The following is a 20,000-nucleotide window of genomic DNA, read 5'->3' on the forward strand; positions in this document are numbered from 1 at the left end:
TCTCTTGTCTGCTCCAACACTCACCGTAGCGTGAACGCTGACTCTCTCTAATTATCTCCTCTCTGGTATACTTTCTGTTGCCATCATAGATTCATGCTACGCCTCAGTGAAATTACAGCAAATCTACCGCTCTCAACTAAAGAGGAGAGCAACAAAGTGAGAGAAAAAACCGTGTGGTTTTTAAGTAACGATAATAGGTATCAGATTATGGTTAAGAATAAAAGATATGGCTCTTGGTTAAAGTGACCTGAGCGGAGTTAAAGTGGACCTAGTAATATGACTGATATCGGTAGATGACGGAATAACAGGGAATAACATTAAAAATGGTGTAATAACAGATTCACACTGCCTCTGCTTGTTTAATGACACTTATGTGAAGTATTGGTTTTGATGTGAACCAATACTATGAAACCAGCCCAGATATAAACAAACTCCCTGAGTAAAAGCAGAATCAAACAACTTCTGATGTCTGTCATCATTATTTCTCTGTTTGAGCCGGAATATATTTGATTTTTAATCATCTCCTTTCAGCATATATGACTATTTTTTTGTTGCTTTGTCACATTCTCAGGCCCTTGCTCTATTGTACAATGTACTGTATGGTGCATGTTAAAGCCAGAACAGATGTTCCGAGGTAACAGTGAAATTACTTTGTTACAACAACAGATAGGTCAACGTCGGTGGAGTAGTACAACCTCCTGTCTGACAGAGTAAGGGGGTTGGTGAGGGTAGACAACTCCACCAGTATCTTCTAAGATGAAAATAACTCTGGCGGTGGAAAACCCTTGTAAATGTCTACTCACAATCCCTAAATGGGGAACTTTTGTTGCGTAGTTCCCAGAGAAGTTGTGACAGATAGGAGAGGAGCCGTGTCTGAGGTTTCTCAAGCTCACAGATCAGATGATGAGGAGCAGTACTGGCTCAGTACATCTGGACACTATTATATCACATTGGAATGTATTCCTCTGTCTCCCCTACTATCTTTGGGCGGTGGGAGAGACAGACCGGACGTGTCCAGATACCCGTACTTGCGTCCTCAATAGTAGGCCATTTGGGTATGTGAAAATAGAACGTTTTATAATATGTGACATTTCCAAAATGTAGTATGCTTGAAATTAAGCCTGACGACTCACACTAAATTCTTAGTCGGAGACTGCCATCATCGAAGTCGTTTGTGGTGATGAGGGGCACAAGAGGCGTTGTACAAAACAAAGCAATGTGATTGGATCGTCTCGAAAACATCAACGCCAATGACAAATTTTTGCTGCTTTACACACGTGTTCTGGCTCTGGCCCAACACAACAGTTTCTGGCCCAATCAGACGGCCCTGAATGTGTTCGCATTCGGGGAAGTGTTGGAAAGGTACTCAGATCCACGTAACCCCCAATACCCCCCCATTACCCCACGCCCCTACCATCTTCCCCATATGCCCTCATCCACCCCCCCCCCCACCTCCCCGCCTCACTCGTCTTCAATTTTGCAGATGAAATCAAAGAGACTAGTTTTCGCCTGTACGACTGAAGCTGTGCACTCGACCGTGTGGCTAAGGGGGAAATCAATGTGTCCAAAAGTATAAGATCAAACTCAACATGTACGTTTGGATTGGGCGACAGCGTCTTCGTTTACAACCAAATAAATCTGTATGTATTTGAGCGGGGGTTGTTCACGATTTATTTGTGCAGGTTTGTCTGAGATGTATCTAGACTACAACTTACAATAACAAGAAGCTATCTCTATTCCTTCCAGTCTACATTGTGTTCTAGGACACGTGGCACATTTGTTGGTGGTAAATGGCTGAGGTGATTATAGTTTGCAACACCTGATGTTACGTAATGGCTCACCGTGTCATAATTGCATCATCCACATCTGCAGGACATCGCTAGAAGTGATGGTGTCGTGTGATTATAATAACCTCCATTGACGCCAGCCTTGTACATTTGTCATTGTGTCCTTAGACTACTTACCACATTTAGTACAAATCAAAGAGAGGTCATTGGTGAAGTGTAAATGAAACATGTGCATGTAACGTATACAAAAAAAATGGAATACATTTTTTGGGGAGTGATTCGAGGTGTTATATCTGGACCTTTTATAGAGATGCACAATTTATTTATTTGTTAAAGTTGGATTTACCCTGAGAATTCTGAAGGTGACAAACAACATATCCATTTTTTTTCCCCTGCGAGACGACCATTCAAAACCACCGCGCCAAGGATTGTATTATACTGTCTCAGAATGTCACAGAGTTCCAACACCTGCTTAATGAGGTAGTGTGGCAAACTTTCAGGCAGCTATGAATTATTTGTCATTGAGAGTGTGTATGTGTTCCTGTCTTTTGAGTGGGCCGGTGTAACACAGGATGAAGGAAGGCCTTGACGGAGAGATGTGGCACTAGCCTGGGGGCTCGCTCCACTGTGAGGGTAGTTAGCTCACTATAGGCTACACACCGCCATCATTAGGGACTGTGGCAGGGAGAGGAAGGTGACACGCACACACATACACAGTCGCATGCGCACACACACACAGGCACCAATACGGCGCACAAGCGCAAGCGCACACATTCTGTTTGTGTATATGTTGTGTATGTGTGTGTGTGCGTGTTTGTGTGTCTGTTTGTCAGTCGAATACTTATCAAATAACACTTTATTGTTGTGCGTATTAACATGTCCTTGTAAAAGACAGACTGTAGGATACTCTGTGCAAGCATTGTGTACTATATTGTTCCAAATCTCCTATTGTCTTGGGCGGTCAGTATTTTCTAGATTGAAAAATAGTTTTTCAAAATGTAAAAACCTTCTACCATATTCATATTTTGTGTGCAGCGTGTTTCCCAAAGTTGTAAGATAGTTGCCTCCTTACAAAATACCATAGAATGATTTCTCTTGTCTGAATAGAAGTATCTTTGTTGAGAGAGAAATCTTCCGAAAACATTCAGACACCTCCCCACATCACCGTAACAAGAACCAGAACAGTGTAGATACATGAACGAAAACAGATTCAATTCGCACCTAATCTAACATAAGAGAAGAAAAAACAGTCCAGTAACCTTCCAATTCAAATAACTGTTCCAATGATGCTCTTCAATTACAGTTGCTCTCAAATGTTTTGGCACCCTTGCACTTTACAATGAAGTAGAAATTGCAGGTGTAAAGCACCTGCAATTTACCACAGGTCAGATCAATTACACAGTAAACAAGAATCACCTGCCTCCAACCAAATTAATTTGAATTCTTCTGAATTCTAAATATTTTAGTCCAGGATTTTTAAAGTGAGAGGGGAAGAAGAATAAATAGGGAATTATAAAAAATAAAAATGTTCAAAGGTGGCAACAGACAGTATGTGAGTGCAAATGTACAGGCCAAGCAAAAGAAAAGTCGTGAGAGAATTTCACATATTAACATCTCCAGAAATGATTATAGATTAGATGAAATATATGGAATTAAGATGGGACAGGCACTTCTAATGTTTGTACATACTAAAGCCCTCACTACCAAACATTCACCCCACCATACACGCCGCACACACTCCACTAGTGAAGAGTTCTACAGCTGTCACACGATTCCTCAATGGCACAGCAGTTGTCTCCAATCAAAGTCAAGTCGTCTAGGACTCTTGGGCTACCAGCGAAGGCATTGCTCAAATCATTAGAAAGCTACACAGCGTCTCCATGGGATTTCTACCTTGTCTCGTCCTCTCTCTCTTCCATCCTCTTGAGATTCATATTCACGCTCTCTCTCTTTCTCTTTCTCTCTCTCTCTAGCTCTCTCTCACACACACACACACACACACACACACACACACACACACACACACACACACACACACACACACACACACACACACACACACACACACACACACACACACACACACACACACACACACACACACACACACACACACACAAAGTAGGATGCAGCCATGATCATACTGTACCATCTGCCTTTCCCTTCCCCTTCGTTTCTCATCTTCTTCATTTCTGTTCCCTCTTCATGATCCAGTTGTCATTGATATGGACTAAGGTGCCACCTGTCTACCAGGAAAGCTAAGTGGGTGCAGACTAGGTGAGAAAGTTCACTTTCTCTTTACAACGGCCACAGAAACACACCACTGTCTCTTCCAAGAGTCAGTCAACCTCGATTCTACTGTAACTTTGGAATTAATTAACGATTGTAGCAATGTCACAATATGCCACACAACAAGCAACCACATTTTTTGTTGTTGAAAATATTCTGCATTGTCAGGGGGTCCAATTAGTTAGAATGAATATCAGTATTTGAGACAATCTGTGGTTATATGTGATCCATTTCTCACTTTTGCAGCCATAGATACACGCACAGCTAGCTACAAGCTTTGCCGTCCCACTTGAATAGGGGTCACACAAGACCCGATTCAGCTCGTTTTAATAACTCAGGACAGACAACAATACATTTCTCAGTCCCTGTAGGTCAGGGGATATACTTTAGTTAGATTTAAGCAGGCTCTATGCTATTTGTATATTTGCCTGCAGCATGGACCTACCCTACATTGTCAGTCAGTTCATTCCACACCAGCTTACTTTAAAAGACACAATTTTCTTTACTCGGGTACACATAGCTTTTTATCCTGTAAATCTAAGTAAACGTCTACACAGATGTGTTAAGTAACTAATTTCAACAAAAAAACATAATTCTGTCCTGTGGTTGTTTGTCGTTAACTATTACGTGGGCACCTGCAATTTACCACAGGCAAAATCAAAATGTATTTTGATAATTAATTTAGTCCAGGCCATTTGACTTTGAAGTGAAACATTTTAATTTCAGTTTAAAAATATATATATATTGGCCCTGTGCAATTGTAAATCAAAGAAATACATATATGAACATACACATTCTTTCTCTTTAGTGCATTTTAATTTATGTATTTTAAAACAGGCAAGGATGCCGGCATATTTGAACACAACTGTAATCATCTTGATCCACTGAAGTTAGACTGATATTCATATACCAAAGCAGGACAAAAGCATGAAAATAAAAAGCATTTTTTTTTTACAATATCAATACCAAGAACTGCAATAAGGCAAAATACCGATGAAATAGCAGTGAAAGGAATTGGATAAAATAATAAGAATCAAATCAAAGGTTGAATCAATGGTCCCCTCAAGGTCAAGAGTGAGTTTCAGTCAAGAGACATTCTGAATGGAATGTGAATAATATACACTGAGTGTACAAAACATTAGGAACACCTGCTCTTTCCATGACATGGACTGACCAGGTAAATCCAGGTGAAAGCTACGATCCTTTATCGATGTTACCGGTTAAATCCACTTCAATCAGGGTAGATGAAGGCGAGGAGACAGTTTATAGAAGGATTTTTAAGCCTTGAGATAATTGAGACACGGATTGTGTGTGTGTGCCATTCAGAAGGTGAATGGGAAAAAAAAAGATTTAAGTGCCTTTGAATGGGGTATGGTAGTTAGGTGCCAGGCGCACCGGTTTGAGCGTGTCAAGAACTGCGACACTGCTGGGTTTTTCAAGCTCAACAGTTTCCCGTGTGTATCAATAATGTTCCACCACCCTAAGGACATCCAGCCGACGGCAGGCCAGTGGTCGAAAATGGATTATTAATGAAGGAGGACAAAGGAGGCTGACACAAATTCGGCAGAGCAACAGACGGGCTACAGATAGTCAACTGACAGTCCAGTACAACATTCGTGCCCAAAGACCATCAAATAGTGCACAACACGGCAGCAGACAACCTTACAGAGAGTTCCACTTCTTTCAGCAAAAAACAAGAAACTGTGGTTGGAGTGGGAATAAGGAATAAAAACACTGGACACTGGAGAATTGGAAAAACATAGCCTGGTCTGATGAATCCCGGTTCATACTGTTTCACGGTGATGGGAGGACAAGGGTATGGAGAGAACCACAGGAGTACATGTACCCATTGTGCCGCGTGTCACGGTGAGGCTTGTGTTCACATGGCACACGTTGGGCCATCATTGCCAATCAGGTGCATCCCTTCATGGCAGCAGTGCATACATCTGCGAATGGCTTTCCTAATGTTCCAAATGTTTTGTACACTGTGTGTGTGTGTGTGTGTGTGTGTGTGTGTGTGTGTGTGTGTGTGTGTGTGTGTGTGTGTGTGTGTGTATGTATGTGTGTGTGTGTGTGTGTGTGTGTGTGTGTGTGTGTGTGTGTGTGTGTGTGTGTGTGTGTGTGTGTGTGTGTGTGTGTGTGTGTGTGTGTGTGTGTGTGTGTGTGTGTGTGTCTAAAGATACAGTAGTATAATGGCTAGCTAAATTCAGGACATTGTAAATCATTTCAAGGAACAGACAGACTGACAACATACACAACCCCCCCCCCCCCCCCCCCCCCAATGACAGAAGGACTGTGACTATGTTAAGTGGCCATGGATGAAGGGGCTTTGTTAACCGGCAAACAGACCACACTCCTCTGAGCCTTTACTTACTGATGAGATACACTCCCCTACGTATGTATTTGGACAGTGAAGCTAAAACTTAACTTGGCTCTATACTCCAGCATTTTGGATTTAAGATTAAATATTTCATATCAGGCGACAGAACAGAATGTCACCTTTTATTTGACGGTATTTTCATACCTTATCTTTTTTATCGTTTAGAAATTAAAAGCTCTTCATGTATCTAGTCCCCACATTTGAAGGCGTCAGAAGTATTTGGACAAATTCACTTATACAGAGCATTCGGAAAGTATTCAGACCCCTTAACTTCCTCCACATTTTGTTACGTTACAGCCTTATTCTAAAATGGATGAAATAAAAAAAATATTTGACAAATCTCCTGGCATATCCTTTACAGTCCTTGTCATATGAAGAGAACTCACAGATGAAACTTAGCGGTGCTCATCGCCCATTGAACATAAACATTACACAACACGTTGGAAATAGCTAATTCAACAATGAGTGGTTTGGAAGGAATCAGTGGCAAACCATGAATCCAGAGAATGACAGTCTTTGATGACAAAGTTTAATGACAAAATTTGCCCACAAGAAGGAACGTCACACCACCTTCCTGTCCAAAAATGTCTTGTATGCTGCTGCATGAATGATGTAACATGCCAGATAGATATGTATACTGTAGCTAAGAAAGTAATACTAAGTGTAAATTGTGTAGTGAGCTGTTAGTAGCCCATGTGCCTCACCCTCTTTCCCCCCCTCATAACTTAGCCTACTGTTCTGACTTGGTGGTGCACATGTAGCCTATACTAGCCTGTTTTAATGTTTTAATGTTTTAATGTCATCCTCAAATATTGTAAGAGCTGTCATTGTCAGTGACTCAGACCGCTGCACCACTTGGGAGACTGTAGGCCTACGCGTAACAAGTGGTTTTGGTACTGAAAGGAAGTGGAAGGTATAGAGGAAGAGTTGAATGAGAATGTACTTCAGGCGAAAGAAATAAACAAGAGAAACATAACAATATACACCGCTCTTCCTGACATGGTGTGATGTATAATTATTACTGGTACATGGGATATTGTTGTGTATGGGTGCCTAACAAATAAGTACACATACAAAAATGGACCGTCGGACAAACAGTTCAAACTTGGCTTTGTGCACGTCTTTTTAGCTATCACTGAATAAAGCCACTTCCCGAGACTTGGAGGAGAGAATACTGTCTCCGGTGAAAATGTTATTTGATCCAACTGCGCTAATTCTTTCTTGTCATTTCAAACTGAGCTCAAGGAGTTATCGCCCTTGGCCCAAGGTGTCATGGTAAGGGAAGGCAGCCATTGAGACATTTGAGGTGGTTTCATCCAATTCACAATCCATCTGTGTCTCTTTAAGATGCCTTGATGTATTTAATTGTGTCTTTCAAAACATTTCCTCACTGATATATTCTTAAAAGCATTATAAATATTTGTGTATGGCCTGTCGTTTCTCTTTGCTTATTTCAGCTGTTCCTGCCATAATAAGGACTTGGTCTTTTACCAAATATGGCTATCGTCTGTATACCACCCCAAACAAGTCACAACACAACTGATTGGCTCAAGTGCATTAAGAAGAAAATAAATTCCACCAATTAACAAGGCACACCTGTTAATTGAAATGGTGGTTGAGAGAATGCCAAGAGTGTGCAAAGTTGTCATGAAGGCCAAGGGTGGCAACTTTGAAGAATCTCAAATATAAAATATATTTAGATTTGTTTTACACTTTTTTGGTTACTGCATGATTCCACATGTGCTACTTCATAGCTTGATGTCTTCACTATTATTCTCCAATGAAGAAAATAGTAAAAATAAAGAAAAACCATGGAATGAGTAGGTGTGTCCAAACTTTCAACAGGCACTGTGTATCTTTATATATAAATAAACGTCCCTTTTTCAGGACCCTGTCTTTCATAATTAGTAAAAATCCAAATAACTTCACAGAAAATTAATTGTAAAGGATTTAAACACTGTTTCCCATGCTTGTTCAATGAACCATAAACAATTAATGAACTTGCACCTGTGGAACGGTCTTTAAGACACCAACAGCTTACAGTCGATAGGCAATTAAGGTCACAGTTATGAACATTTAGGACACTAAAGAGGCCTTTCTACTGACTGAAAAACACCAAAAGAAAGATGCCCACAGTCCCTGCTCATCTCTGTGAACGTGCCTTAGGCATACTGCAAGGAGGCATGAGGACTGCAGATGTGGCCAGGGCAATAAATTGCAATGTCCATACTGTGAGATGCCTAAGACAGCGCTACAGGGAGACAGGACGGACAGCTGATCGCCCTCGCAGTGGCAGACCATGTGTAACAACACCTACACAGGATTGGTACATCCGAACATCACACCTGCGGGACAGGTACAGGATGGCAACAACAACTGCCTGTGTTACACCAGGAATGCACAATCCCTCCATCAGTGCTCAGACTGTCTGCAATAGGCTGAGAGAGGCTGGACTGATGGCTTGTAGGCCTGTTGTAAAGGCAGGTCTTCACCAGACGTCACCGGCAACAACGTCGCCTATGGGCACAATCCCACTGTCGCTGGACCAGACAGGACTGGCAAAAAGTGCTCTTCACTGACGAGTCATGGTTTTGTCTCACCAGTGGTGATGGTCGGATTCGCGTTTATCGTTGTAGGAATGAGCATTACACCGAGGCCTGTACCCTGGAGCGGGATCGATTTGGAGATGGAGGGTCCGTCATGGTCTGGGGCAGGGTGTGTGACAGCAACACCGGACTGAGCTTGTTGTCATTGCAGGAAATCTCAACGCTGTGTGTTACAGGGAAGACATCCTCCTTCCTCATGTGGTACCCTTCCTGCAGGCTCATCCTGACATGGCCGTCTAGCATGACAATGCCACCAGTCATACTGCTCTTTCTGTGTGTGATTCCCTGCAAGACAGGAATGTCAGTGTTCTGCCATGGCCAGTGAAGACCCCGGATCTGTAAACAACAGCTGGTGCACGAAATCTAAGGAAGTCTCTAGATTTTGCTTGCCTGAAGTAGAGTATATTGTGATAAACTGCAGGCCACACTACTTTCCTAGAGAGTTCTCAGCTATACTTTTCGTGGCTGTTTATTTACCATCACAGACAGATGCTGGCACTAAGACCGCACTCAGTCAGCCCTATAAGGAAATAAGCAAACAGGAAACCACTCACCCTGAGGCGGCGCTCCTAGTGGCCGGAGACTTTGATGCAGGGAAACTTAAATCAGTTCTACCAAATCTCTATCAACATGTTAAATGTGCAGCCAGAGGGAAAAATATTTGAATTTACCAAATGGAGGGCGAGGGAGAGCTTTGTACGTGTCTCTGTGTGTGGAGTACAGGTGATCTAGAATATTTTTCCCTCTGGCTGCACATTTAACATGTTGATAGAGATTTGGTAGAACTGATTTAAGTTTCCCTGCATCAAAGTCTCCGGCCACTCAATCCTCCTGATTCCTGCTTACAAGCAAAAATTAAAGCAGGAAGCACCAGTGACTCGGTCTGTAAAGAAATGGTCAGATGAAGCAGATGCTAAACTACAGGACTGCTTTGCTATCACAGACTGGAACATGTTCCGGGATTCTTCCGATGACATTGAGGAATACACCACATCAGTCACTGGCTTTATCAATAAGTGCATTGAGGACGTCGTCCCCACAGTGACTGTACGTACATACCCCAACCAGAAGCCATGGATTACAGACAACATTTGCACTGAGTTAAAGGGTAGAGCTGCCGCTTTCAAGGTGCGGGACTATAACCCGGAAGCTTACAAGAAAGCCCGCTATGCCCTGCCACAAACCATCAAACAAGCAAAGCGTCAATACAGGGCTAAGATTGAATCATACTACACCGGCTATGACGCTCGTTGGATGTGGCAGGGCTTGCAAACTATTGCAGACTACAAAATGAAGCACAGCCGTGAGCTGCCCAGAGACACGAGCCTACCAGACGAGCTATATCACTTCTATGCTTGCTTCGAGGCAAGCAACACTGAGGCATGCATGAGAGCATCAGCTGTTACGGACGACTGTGTGATCACGCAACCCCTCTTTTTACGGTCCTGCTACTCTCTGTTCATCATATATGCATAGTCACTTTAACGATGCCTACATGTACATACTACCTCAATAAGCCTGAAGTGTCTGTATATAGCCTTGCTACTCTTTTTTTCAAATGTCTTTTTACTGTTGCTTTATTTCTTTACTTACCTACACACACACACACACACACACATACCTTTTTTCCCCGCACCATTGGTTAGAGCCTGTAAGTAAGCATTTCACTGTAAGGTCTACCTACATCTGTTGTATTCGGCGCACGTGACAAATAAACTTTGATTTGATTTGATCTCAATCCCATTGAGCACGTCTGGGACCTGTTGGATCGGAGGGTGAGGGCTAGTGCCATTCCCCTTAGAAATGTCTGGGAACTTGCCTTGGTGGAAGAGTGGGGTAACATCTCACAGCAAGAACTGGCAAATCTGGTGCAGTCCATGAGCAGTAGATGCACTGCAGTACTTAATGCAGCTGGTGGCCACACCAGATACTGACTGTTACTTTTGATTTTGACCCCCCCTTTGTTCAGGGATACATTATTCCATTTCTGTTAGTCACATGTCTGTGGAACTTGTTCAGTTTATGTCTCACTTGTTGAATCTTGTTATGTTCATACAATTATTTACACAAGTTAAGTTTTCCTCTGTCCAGTGTCTGTGTTCTTTTGCCCATCTTAATCTTTTCTTTTTATTGGTCAGTCTGTGATATGGCTTTTTCTTTGCAACTCTGCCTAGGAGGCCAGCATCCTGGAGTCGCTTCTTCACTGTTGACGTTGAGACTGGGGTTTTACGGGTACTATTTAATGAAGCTGCCAGTTGAGGACTTGTGAAGTGTCTGTTTCTCAAACTAGATACTCTAATGTACTGCGGTTGTGAGGCCAGTTGGATGTACTACCAAATTCTCTAAAACAACGTTGGAGGTAGAGAAATGAATATTAAATTCTCTGGCAAAAGCTCTGGTAGACATTCCTGCAGTCAGCATGCCAATTGCATGCTCCCTCAACACTTGAGACATCTGTGGCATTGTGTTGTGACACAACTAACATTTTAGAGTAGCCTTTTATTGTCCCCAGCGCAAGGTGCACCTGTGTAATTATCATGCTGTTTAACCTGTCAAATGGATGGATATCTTGGCAAAGGAGAAATGCTCACTAACAGGGATGTAAACAAATATGTGCACAACATTTGAGAGAAATTAACTTTTTGTGCTCTTGGAAAACGTCTGTCATTGTTTTGTTCATGAAACATACAACCAACACTACATGTTGAGTTTATATTTTTTATTCAGTGTAGTTTGGGGGTGGGGGTGCAGCAACTTTTTTGCCGACAGTGGGATGCAGACAAAAATGTTGCCCGTGCTGACGATATCTATATAGGTCCGTTTATATTGGACTAGCACACTTTGGCATTGAATGAGTAGGTTTGTCCAAATTTTGACTGGTACTGTATGTTTTTCCAGTTTCTTGAAATACTTTGCAAATGCAACTTATTTCAATGTACAACTGAAATGGTCTATTCATTCCTTTTCCCTTTTAGTAGACTCTCTTATCCAGAGCTATTTACAGTAGTGAGTGCATACATTTTCATACTGGTCACCATGTGGTTATCAAACCCACAACCCTAGCATTGCAAGCGCCATGCTTTACCAACTGAGCTACATCATCACAAACCACTTGATGTCTCAAAGTACCTTTCATGGTGATGGAAAGTCTACAGGTACAAACCTAGATGACCAGCCTATGTACAATACACTACACTAATGTACTTTGACATTAAGTGGTTTGTAAGGATGGTAAATTAAAACTGCACAAAAAGTGGTTGTTTTCCATGTTTTTTGATCAAGAAAAAGATTTAATTTGATGTGGATGTTTTGTGTGTTTGCCCATAACGTTGCACCTTTTGATGTAAATGTTTGAGGACAGGGTTTTGTTTGTTCTGGATTCCATTAAAATGACAATTGCAGAGAAAGGGACAGGGCAACAACTCTTACAATTCCAACTATTGAATCCTGCAAGTTACTGTACTTTATACTACTTTTTTATACTACTTTTTTTGCCATAACGGACATGCAAAACAATAAAAAATGGCCCACGCTACAGTAAAGGCCCAGTGCAACAAAAAAAAGGTACATTTCTTTATATATTTTCTATTATGATTTTTTAGGGGGTGCTACTGCACCCTCAGCACCCCTAATTCCCCGCGGCTATGCCTTTACACTATTGCGATCTCTCATTTTGTTGCTGCACTCACATATTCTATCACAAAAGTTAGACACAGATTTATCTGCACATACTAAGTCGCTTTTATTAATACAGAACTGCATGCTACAGAGACTGTACAGCATAAACATTTATTCATTACAAAAACATGGTTTTGGAACCATTTAAAATAACAGGGAAAAAAACAAAAAATTAAACAAAAGATAAGAGCATAAAATAGAACAGGAACATCACAGCCGTTAAGGAAACATTCAAACTATTCATCATTAGCATCTTAATAAACCAGAGAAGAAATCGACAGGTTACAGTCGCGTCATGTCAACTACAATGGTACCGAGTGGATGATTCTCTTGTAGCTTTTTTTACAGCCTCTTGCAACATCAACATGCCTATTTTTTCTATCTACCTATATGTAGCTGTGTACTTAAAAGTGGCAGTTTGTGTATTTTTTTGTAGTTATTTCATAGTTTTTTATGAACCTCCTAATATACATAATTTGGCCCTTGTGGGTTTATACAGTATGATGTCCGTCTTTTTAATCATTAAATTGTAATATTTGACAATCTGCTACCAAACACATTTGTTATAGCAACATTTATACTACATACATAGCAATCTATGTAACGTCACAGCAAAGTATGGTTTTAAAAAACAAAAAACAATCAACAACAGAAAAACCCTACAGCGTGGTTAGAGGGGGGAGAGAAAATTATCACAAAATTTGGCACGGAAAATCTGTACACAAATCTACAGTCTGGTAGAGATGAGACTGTGCAATAAAAAAGAAGGGCTTTGACACTTTCCCAAACTACTGAAGACACGGTACCCACTGTCCCTTGGTGTTTCAAGTTTCTTTTCTTCTTTTGTAAAATGGCTTATAGACGCATTTCTTGAAATGAAGTTGTGCATACCTCTGTTCGTGAAATCTGCACAGTACATTGGGTGGAATCCAGGTTGTCAACAACAACAAAAAGATTTACCTTTAAAACCTCCTTGTAAAAATGGATCATTTCATATATAAGTTGCTTACGTTAAGAAAAAATATTTATACAATGTATTAAGAAAAGAAAATATTTAAAAAGGGACAACATACAAGATACAACAAGCAATCTCTAAAGCAATAAATACTACTGGTCCTAGCGTTGTGACATTTTGTATTGAATAGCGCAACCCCCCCACCCACCTCAATAGCCCTCCCCTGTCTCCCCTCCAAGTCCAACCACCCCACCTGACTCCACCCCCAAAGGTAAACAACAACAAAAAAGACAACGTAATGGAACAATGCACATTAAAACAATACCCCCCCACACACACCAATATTTCTGTACATTTAAAGAAGAACAAGTAACATCACAATTAAAGTTGTTCCTCAGTAAGAGAGGTGTCTCCACGATCCTCATGCCCTCCAGGGTTTGTACGGGTGTCAAATGATTGGTTCGCAAGCTCGTATTTAATACAAATAATGAAGGAGAACCAACTCTTTCAAGAAAAGGGCTCATTGAATAATCATCTAACCTACCTTTTTATATCTGTCATTTAAACATGTTTAAGTGGAACTACATAACAATTTTCTGTTGCACTGTTTAACACTACAAAATAAAAAATAATACAAATAAAAAGTTAAGAAAATGTTGGCAAATTCCCAAAGCTATACTCTACAGCTCTTTGTATTATTCATTCATTATAATAATTATATATATTTTTTGATAATGATGGGTCAAATATTGACCAATGAACTTTGATAAAACAATAACTAATTTTCAAAGCCTTATGGCACAGAAATAGACAAAAAGATAGAAAAGAAAGAGGGCCCGAATAGAGGTGTGCAGAGCTAGAAAAATAGGAAGGAAGGACAGGAGTGAATAAGGAGGGAGGCTACTCTATAGACTTGGTCACGAGCGACAGAGGCTGAGGGGCCGTGGAGTTGGGGTGTAGCGAGTGGGAATGACACAGCGATGCTGCCGAGGGCCTGGCAAGGGAGGCGCCTGAGGAGCCCGGTTGCCGCGAGGACGAGACATTGCCGTGGTCATGGGCTCCATTGTGGGCTGCGCCAGGCATTTTACCCGCTGCAGCAGCAGAGTTTTCCAGCAGAACCAAAGATGGCGGAGGAGGATGCCCAGCCAGGAGGTGCGGGTGGTGGAGAGGCTGGTGGGCCGGTTTCATAGTCAGTGAGAGAGGTTGCATTTGTTCAGTCTGAGGTTTGGACTCTTTCGAGGAGGGGGAGGGAGCCACCGAGGAGGGGGAGGATGGGGGGGAGTCTAGTAAGCTTCCGTCCGAAGAGGGAGGACTGGCACAGCTGCCTTCACCTTGGATGTAGCGAATGCACTTTTTTTTTCTCCTGGAGATGGGGGACAGAGAAAGACGCTTTTTAGCATGACATCCCAGAACTGACAGCAATCTGCTGGGCAATAGCTGAGCCTTAGCAGTCAACTTAAATGCACCATCTTTTTTAATTTGCATAATATCAGTGTCTTAAAGATTCAATCTAAAACCTATTTCTGGGCCTTAAATGATTGTTGTTTTCTGGTGCATTTAAGTGGTTGCCACCACTACAGCCTAGCTGAGGAGTAAGGCTACAAGTGGCCTTCTCAGATTCCCAGGACATATACAGTACAACACAGTACACCAAACAGACAGACAGGATAATGAAATAGGAGAAGCAGCAGGATGATGAAAATGATGGATGAGAAATAGATGAAGAATAAAGAAGGATGAAGAATGGTTTTCATGGCAAATCTATAACAGCTCACTTTCCTTTCTTCTATTTTAAAAAGTATTTTAATCTTACAAAAGCTCTGACGAAGGCCTTAAGGCAGATAGGCTTATTAAAGAGCAGTGTGCGGGATTCTTCTTTTTTCTCAAACGTTTCCTCACAGACTTCTGATCTTGACTGAAACAAAGAGCTGGCCCTGGTGAAGAGCTAGCGCCAGGGATCACCCTGCTCTTCTGAAATACTAGTCCTCCCTCCCTCTCTCCTCCCTTCCCTTCACTATCCTGACCTCTCTCTCTCTCTCCTTTCCTTAGAGGGGAGAGTTTGGATGCAGAGGTAAGAGTTCAGGGGCATGAACACTACGCTGCACCTGCCCCTAAGACATATGTGTGAGTATGAAGGGTAACGGCGTCATGTTTGCATTTCTGCTCGGGTTTGGACCCTCCCCTGTCTGGCGTGCCTGCAGCGTGTGTGTGTGTGTGTGTGTGTTTGTATCTGAGATGGCAGTGTGTGTGCTATGTTCAATTGGGGTGGAGGAAGGCTGGGAGGGAGGGGAGCCTCTGCCCACCTCGTCTTACCCTGACCTCTACAACAACTCCTTATCACAAGGACTGTGCTTGCCTGAAGGGCAAATACACTGTGGTTCAGACTGTGTTGCTAGCTCACAGGGACAATGAGCAAGGAGAAAGAACAGAATTCGTAGGTGTGGAGGGAGGGAAGGAGAAGGGCAGAAGTGACTGAAATAAATGATGCTTTGGTTCAGCTAGCCTTTGAGAAATGTCAGCATCTCTGTTCTATTGTTCAATCAAGGTATGGCCTGTTTGTCAAGTCATACCCTGTCTGTACAAACAGTGTGCGAGAGAGAAAGAGATGGAAAAAAGAGAGGGAGATCGATCAGTGAGAACTGATAAAACAGAGGAATGAAGAAAAAGGGAGAATGGGGAAAGAAAAGCAGACATTTGGACAGCCACATATACCTTACACTGATAGCATGCTGAACAAAAAAGGCAAGCACTTCTGTGACTGAACAATTACACAAAGAGGACAGGCACACAACATGGACACACAAGAAAGAGTGAACCACGGAAAATGTCAACTGAAAAGCAAGGAAAGGGAGTTGGGTTGAGTTGTCTGCTTGGCTGTCAAAGACCCTGTATGAGTATTGTGTGGTATTGACTGTTAGCTACCATCGTAAAATGCTATTATTCTGCCAGTGCTAGGCTGTCTCTTCCTCTGTCAAGGCTAAACTGATAACTGCCTGTCAAACCGCTACAAATGAGCTAATATCCATTTTTTAACAGACATATCGATTGATAGTATGTGCCTGTGTAACATATTGATTTCTCAGTCTCCAGGGGAATTACGCCAGATGCATCTTTCAGGAAATGGATCCCAGTGAGGTCTGTTAACCTCTCGGCTCCTTAAACGAAGCAGGAATTATCCCTGGCTATTCCCAAGCCTGGCCCTCTGGCACCCCGTTGCTGCCTCGCTCATCATTTACCCGTTACGTTCATGGACTAGATCAGGAAATACTGTGAGAATATCATCCCTTTCTCAATGTGATCAACCGTGTACGTCTTAATTAAAATCTACAGTAAAAGTACTTGTTACTGTTAAAACTGAGTGTGGAGCATTTCTAAAAGAGTTCATCTGTATGAACGTCTTTGTGGATTACTTTAATTGAATGCCATGTGAATTCAACGTTTATAACCACTCATAAAATGTGAGGGGAAAAGTGACTCGGTAAGATCACTCAATATCCTGTTTTCTTTGAGGCAATGACAAAATGGCAGAAATCTTTCTGGAGTAATAACTCCAGATCAATATTGAAAACAAAATAAGGAAAATGAAATGCGTTGATAGGTCGCATGCCTTGGGTTGACCAGTGATACACAGTACCAAACGGCATGTCACAATGGTCAGGGTAGAGGTGGGGACACAGTGCAAGCCAGACACAGAGAGGGGTATTACTTAGCAGAAACAAATACCTACCATGAAAATATTCCCAATTCAAAGACTGCTTGTGTCAGAACAGAAAGACAACATGTAGGGACTAAGTACGGGTTATCAGAGAGGAGTTTGGAGGAAGAAGAAGAGGAGGAGGAGGAAGAGGGCATAGAAGAAAGTCACTCTGGTGCCCTCTGAGAAGCAGGGCCAAGTCTTAGCATGACAAGGTTATCAAGAGGGCCAATTCAGACAGACACTTAAGACAGTTAGAATGTCAGGCACTTACATACAGCCTGGATAGAAAATGGATTTCAACCTTTCAACTTGACACAATATTGGTATCAGAAACCATTAATGTGTTTTAAAAAATTACATTACAACAAAAATACCCAAAGGTCTCCTAAATGTGATTATTTACAATGTTGCAACCGGGACCTTTCTTTACAATGTTATTGTTATCGCTGAGGTAGTGTACAAATAACAATGCTAGTAAATCCATTTTCTGCCACTGGGCTTTTAGTTTTCAAAGAAAATAAGTAAAATGACTTGCTTAGAGAAGCTATAGCAAAAAATTCCACAATCAGGAAAAGGAACAGATAAAAGAAGGCCATCAATTAACACATTGAAGAAAACATAATACATATATTTTCGAGGGATGTCTTGAGAAGACGTAAGAGAAGGAAGTGGTTGTCTATACGGTTGTCCTCCCATAGATACTACAGGGGTATACCTGCATGGTTTGCACCATAAACTCAGCTGGTCAAGCCCGAACAAGGCACGACACTTCTTTGGGGTATTTGCATCTGTTAGCCAAAGAGGTAGACACACAAACAATACAAAAACACAGAAAATGGACACGTCATTGGACAGACAACACATGTAGGCAGGGCTTAGGTTTGGGCTGTCAACACTGGGACTTCCTCCACACAGACCAGGCCATCACGTCTCCAACTCCTCTCAGACCCAGTCTACCATCTGATGAGTCCTGCCCCTCATTGTGGCTAATTCATAAAGAGAATACCCCCTATTGGACCCGCCCAACCCCACATCTATATGTAGAGAATCTAGAGTTATATACAAACACCACTCAAACAAACACACGCACACACATTGACGCATACCCTGTTAACCCTGTTCCCAAACACCAATAAAACTAGTGGATAGAGGCAGGCCAAACTGGCAGGGCTGGGTTGGAGGAAGAATTGTGAGGTGGCGAAAGCCTGGCGAAGGAAGGAGAGAGGGAGTCGGGGAGGGAAGGAGGAAGTCCCAGCTCAGAGAACAGCCGTCACCTGGCCCTGGCGTTCATGCCACACACACCATACACACCTGCACGGGCCACACCAGTTATTCTGCTGATCGAGCCCAAAGCGCGCTCGACACTTCTTAGGAGCGCTCAGGTCTGATTCCACAACAGGGAGGGAAGCCAGCAGAGAGGAGGAAGAAAAACCAAAAAGGAGGGAAGAGAAAGAGGAGGAAAATAAAGGAGAAAAATCGTAAACCAGTGAGGCTGCGAGTCTCGAAATCGTGGCATATTTAGCTTATTTCCCAACCTAATTAAAAAGATGCAAGTAATTGTGCAGTATGCCTTTATAGAAAAGGACTGTCAGAAGACACGGTTAGTGTTTCAGACATTAGTCAAATCAAACCACAAGCAAAAAGTAAACAAATGCATAAATGTGCAAGGATTAAGTATAAAAAAGCAAATAAAAAGATAATAGGTATTTGTTTAAGGTAGAGAATACGATGGGGGAAATAATGCAGACATGATTACATTTCTGCTAAGTGCCATTCATAGTTATCTTTTTATCAGCATATTTGAAAAGGAGAGGGTATAGGTGGTAGGTGAAAGAGGCAGCAGTATCAGACTGTTAAAATAAGGGAAGGTTTGGGTTAGTCCCTGCCAGCGAAAGCATTAAAGGGTTGAACCCTACTGAATGCAGCAAGGGCACTTCTACTTAGACCTGAATTCAACCACCTGACACAATGTTTTCCTTTACCTTGACCTGTCAACAAACAATTTGTTGTGTAATCTTCTAGAACTCTACCATGGGCTCTACACAGCCAGCCCAATTCCCCCCTTCGAATTTTGACCAATCAGATCAGCACTGAATATGTGAAAAAATCTGATGTGGTCAAAAGACCAATTAGTGGGAAAAAATATCAGAATTTGGCTACCTGTGTAAATGCAGCCATAATGGCTTAATAATCATATGTAGAGCAAAGTTTACACTTGGGTCAAAGGAGGAATCCTGTGGTGAGTTGTTTGAATCCAGGCCCTAGTTTGAGCAGAGACAGCATAGAAGGGGAATAGGCCCAACTCATGCTGGCCCAGGGAAAGGAACAGGTGCAGCTACTGAAGCAAATAGATTAAGGAGGTTTACCCTGACCGACATCAAATCTCTAGGTCATAACTCAACATTAAGATTCTGTAACTTTTACAGTCACTGCTAGAAATATATACTACATATTGATTTGGCCAAATGGGGAAGATTGATCTGGAATGAATTACTTTAACATAGAAGCATCATTAAATAAATGTGTAAGTATATCAAATGAAGCATACTTTTGCTAGTATAATAAATAAAATGGTCAAATAAATAAACATAATCAACATTTTAAGAAA

At 41.8% G+C, this 20,000-nt stretch overlaps 1 protein-coding gene across 34 annotated transcripts in view; it reads right to left on the reverse strand.

Moving 5' to 3' along the window:
- Window positions 1–12,779: 12,779 nt before the first annotated feature.
- LOC139376504 (transcription factor 7-like 2) overlaps window positions 12,780–20,000 on the reverse strand; it is a 101,082-nt gene continuing 93,861 nt past the window's right edge. For 9 of the 34 annotated variants that reach the window (XM_071119175.1, XM_071119166.1, XM_071119161.1 and 6 more), the window contains 2 exons: window positions 18,704–18,776; window positions 13,968–15,058 (listed from right to left, as the gene is read on the reverse strand). In XM_071119175.1, the coding sequence (XP_070975276.1) occupies window positions 14,596–15,058; window positions 18,704–18,776 (536 nt within the window). In that variant the 3' untranslated portion in view covers window positions 13,968–14,595. Of the gene's footprint in view, window positions 15,059–17,421; window positions 18,181–18,703; window positions 18,777–20,000 lie in introns of those variants that run through there. The other 25 variants (XM_071119182.1, XM_071119158.1, XM_071119167.1 and 22 more) reach the window with 11 other exon arrangements.

The sequence above is a fragment of the Oncorhynchus clarkii genome, chromosome 20, assembly GCF_045791955.1.
Source record: "Oncorhynchus clarkii lewisi isolate Uvic-CL-2024 chromosome 20, UVic_Ocla_1.0, whole genome shotgun sequence".
In the NCBI taxonomy this organism is placed as follows: Eukaryota; Metazoa; Chordata; class Actinopteri; order Salmoniformes; family Salmonidae; genus Oncorhynchus; species Oncorhynchus clarkii.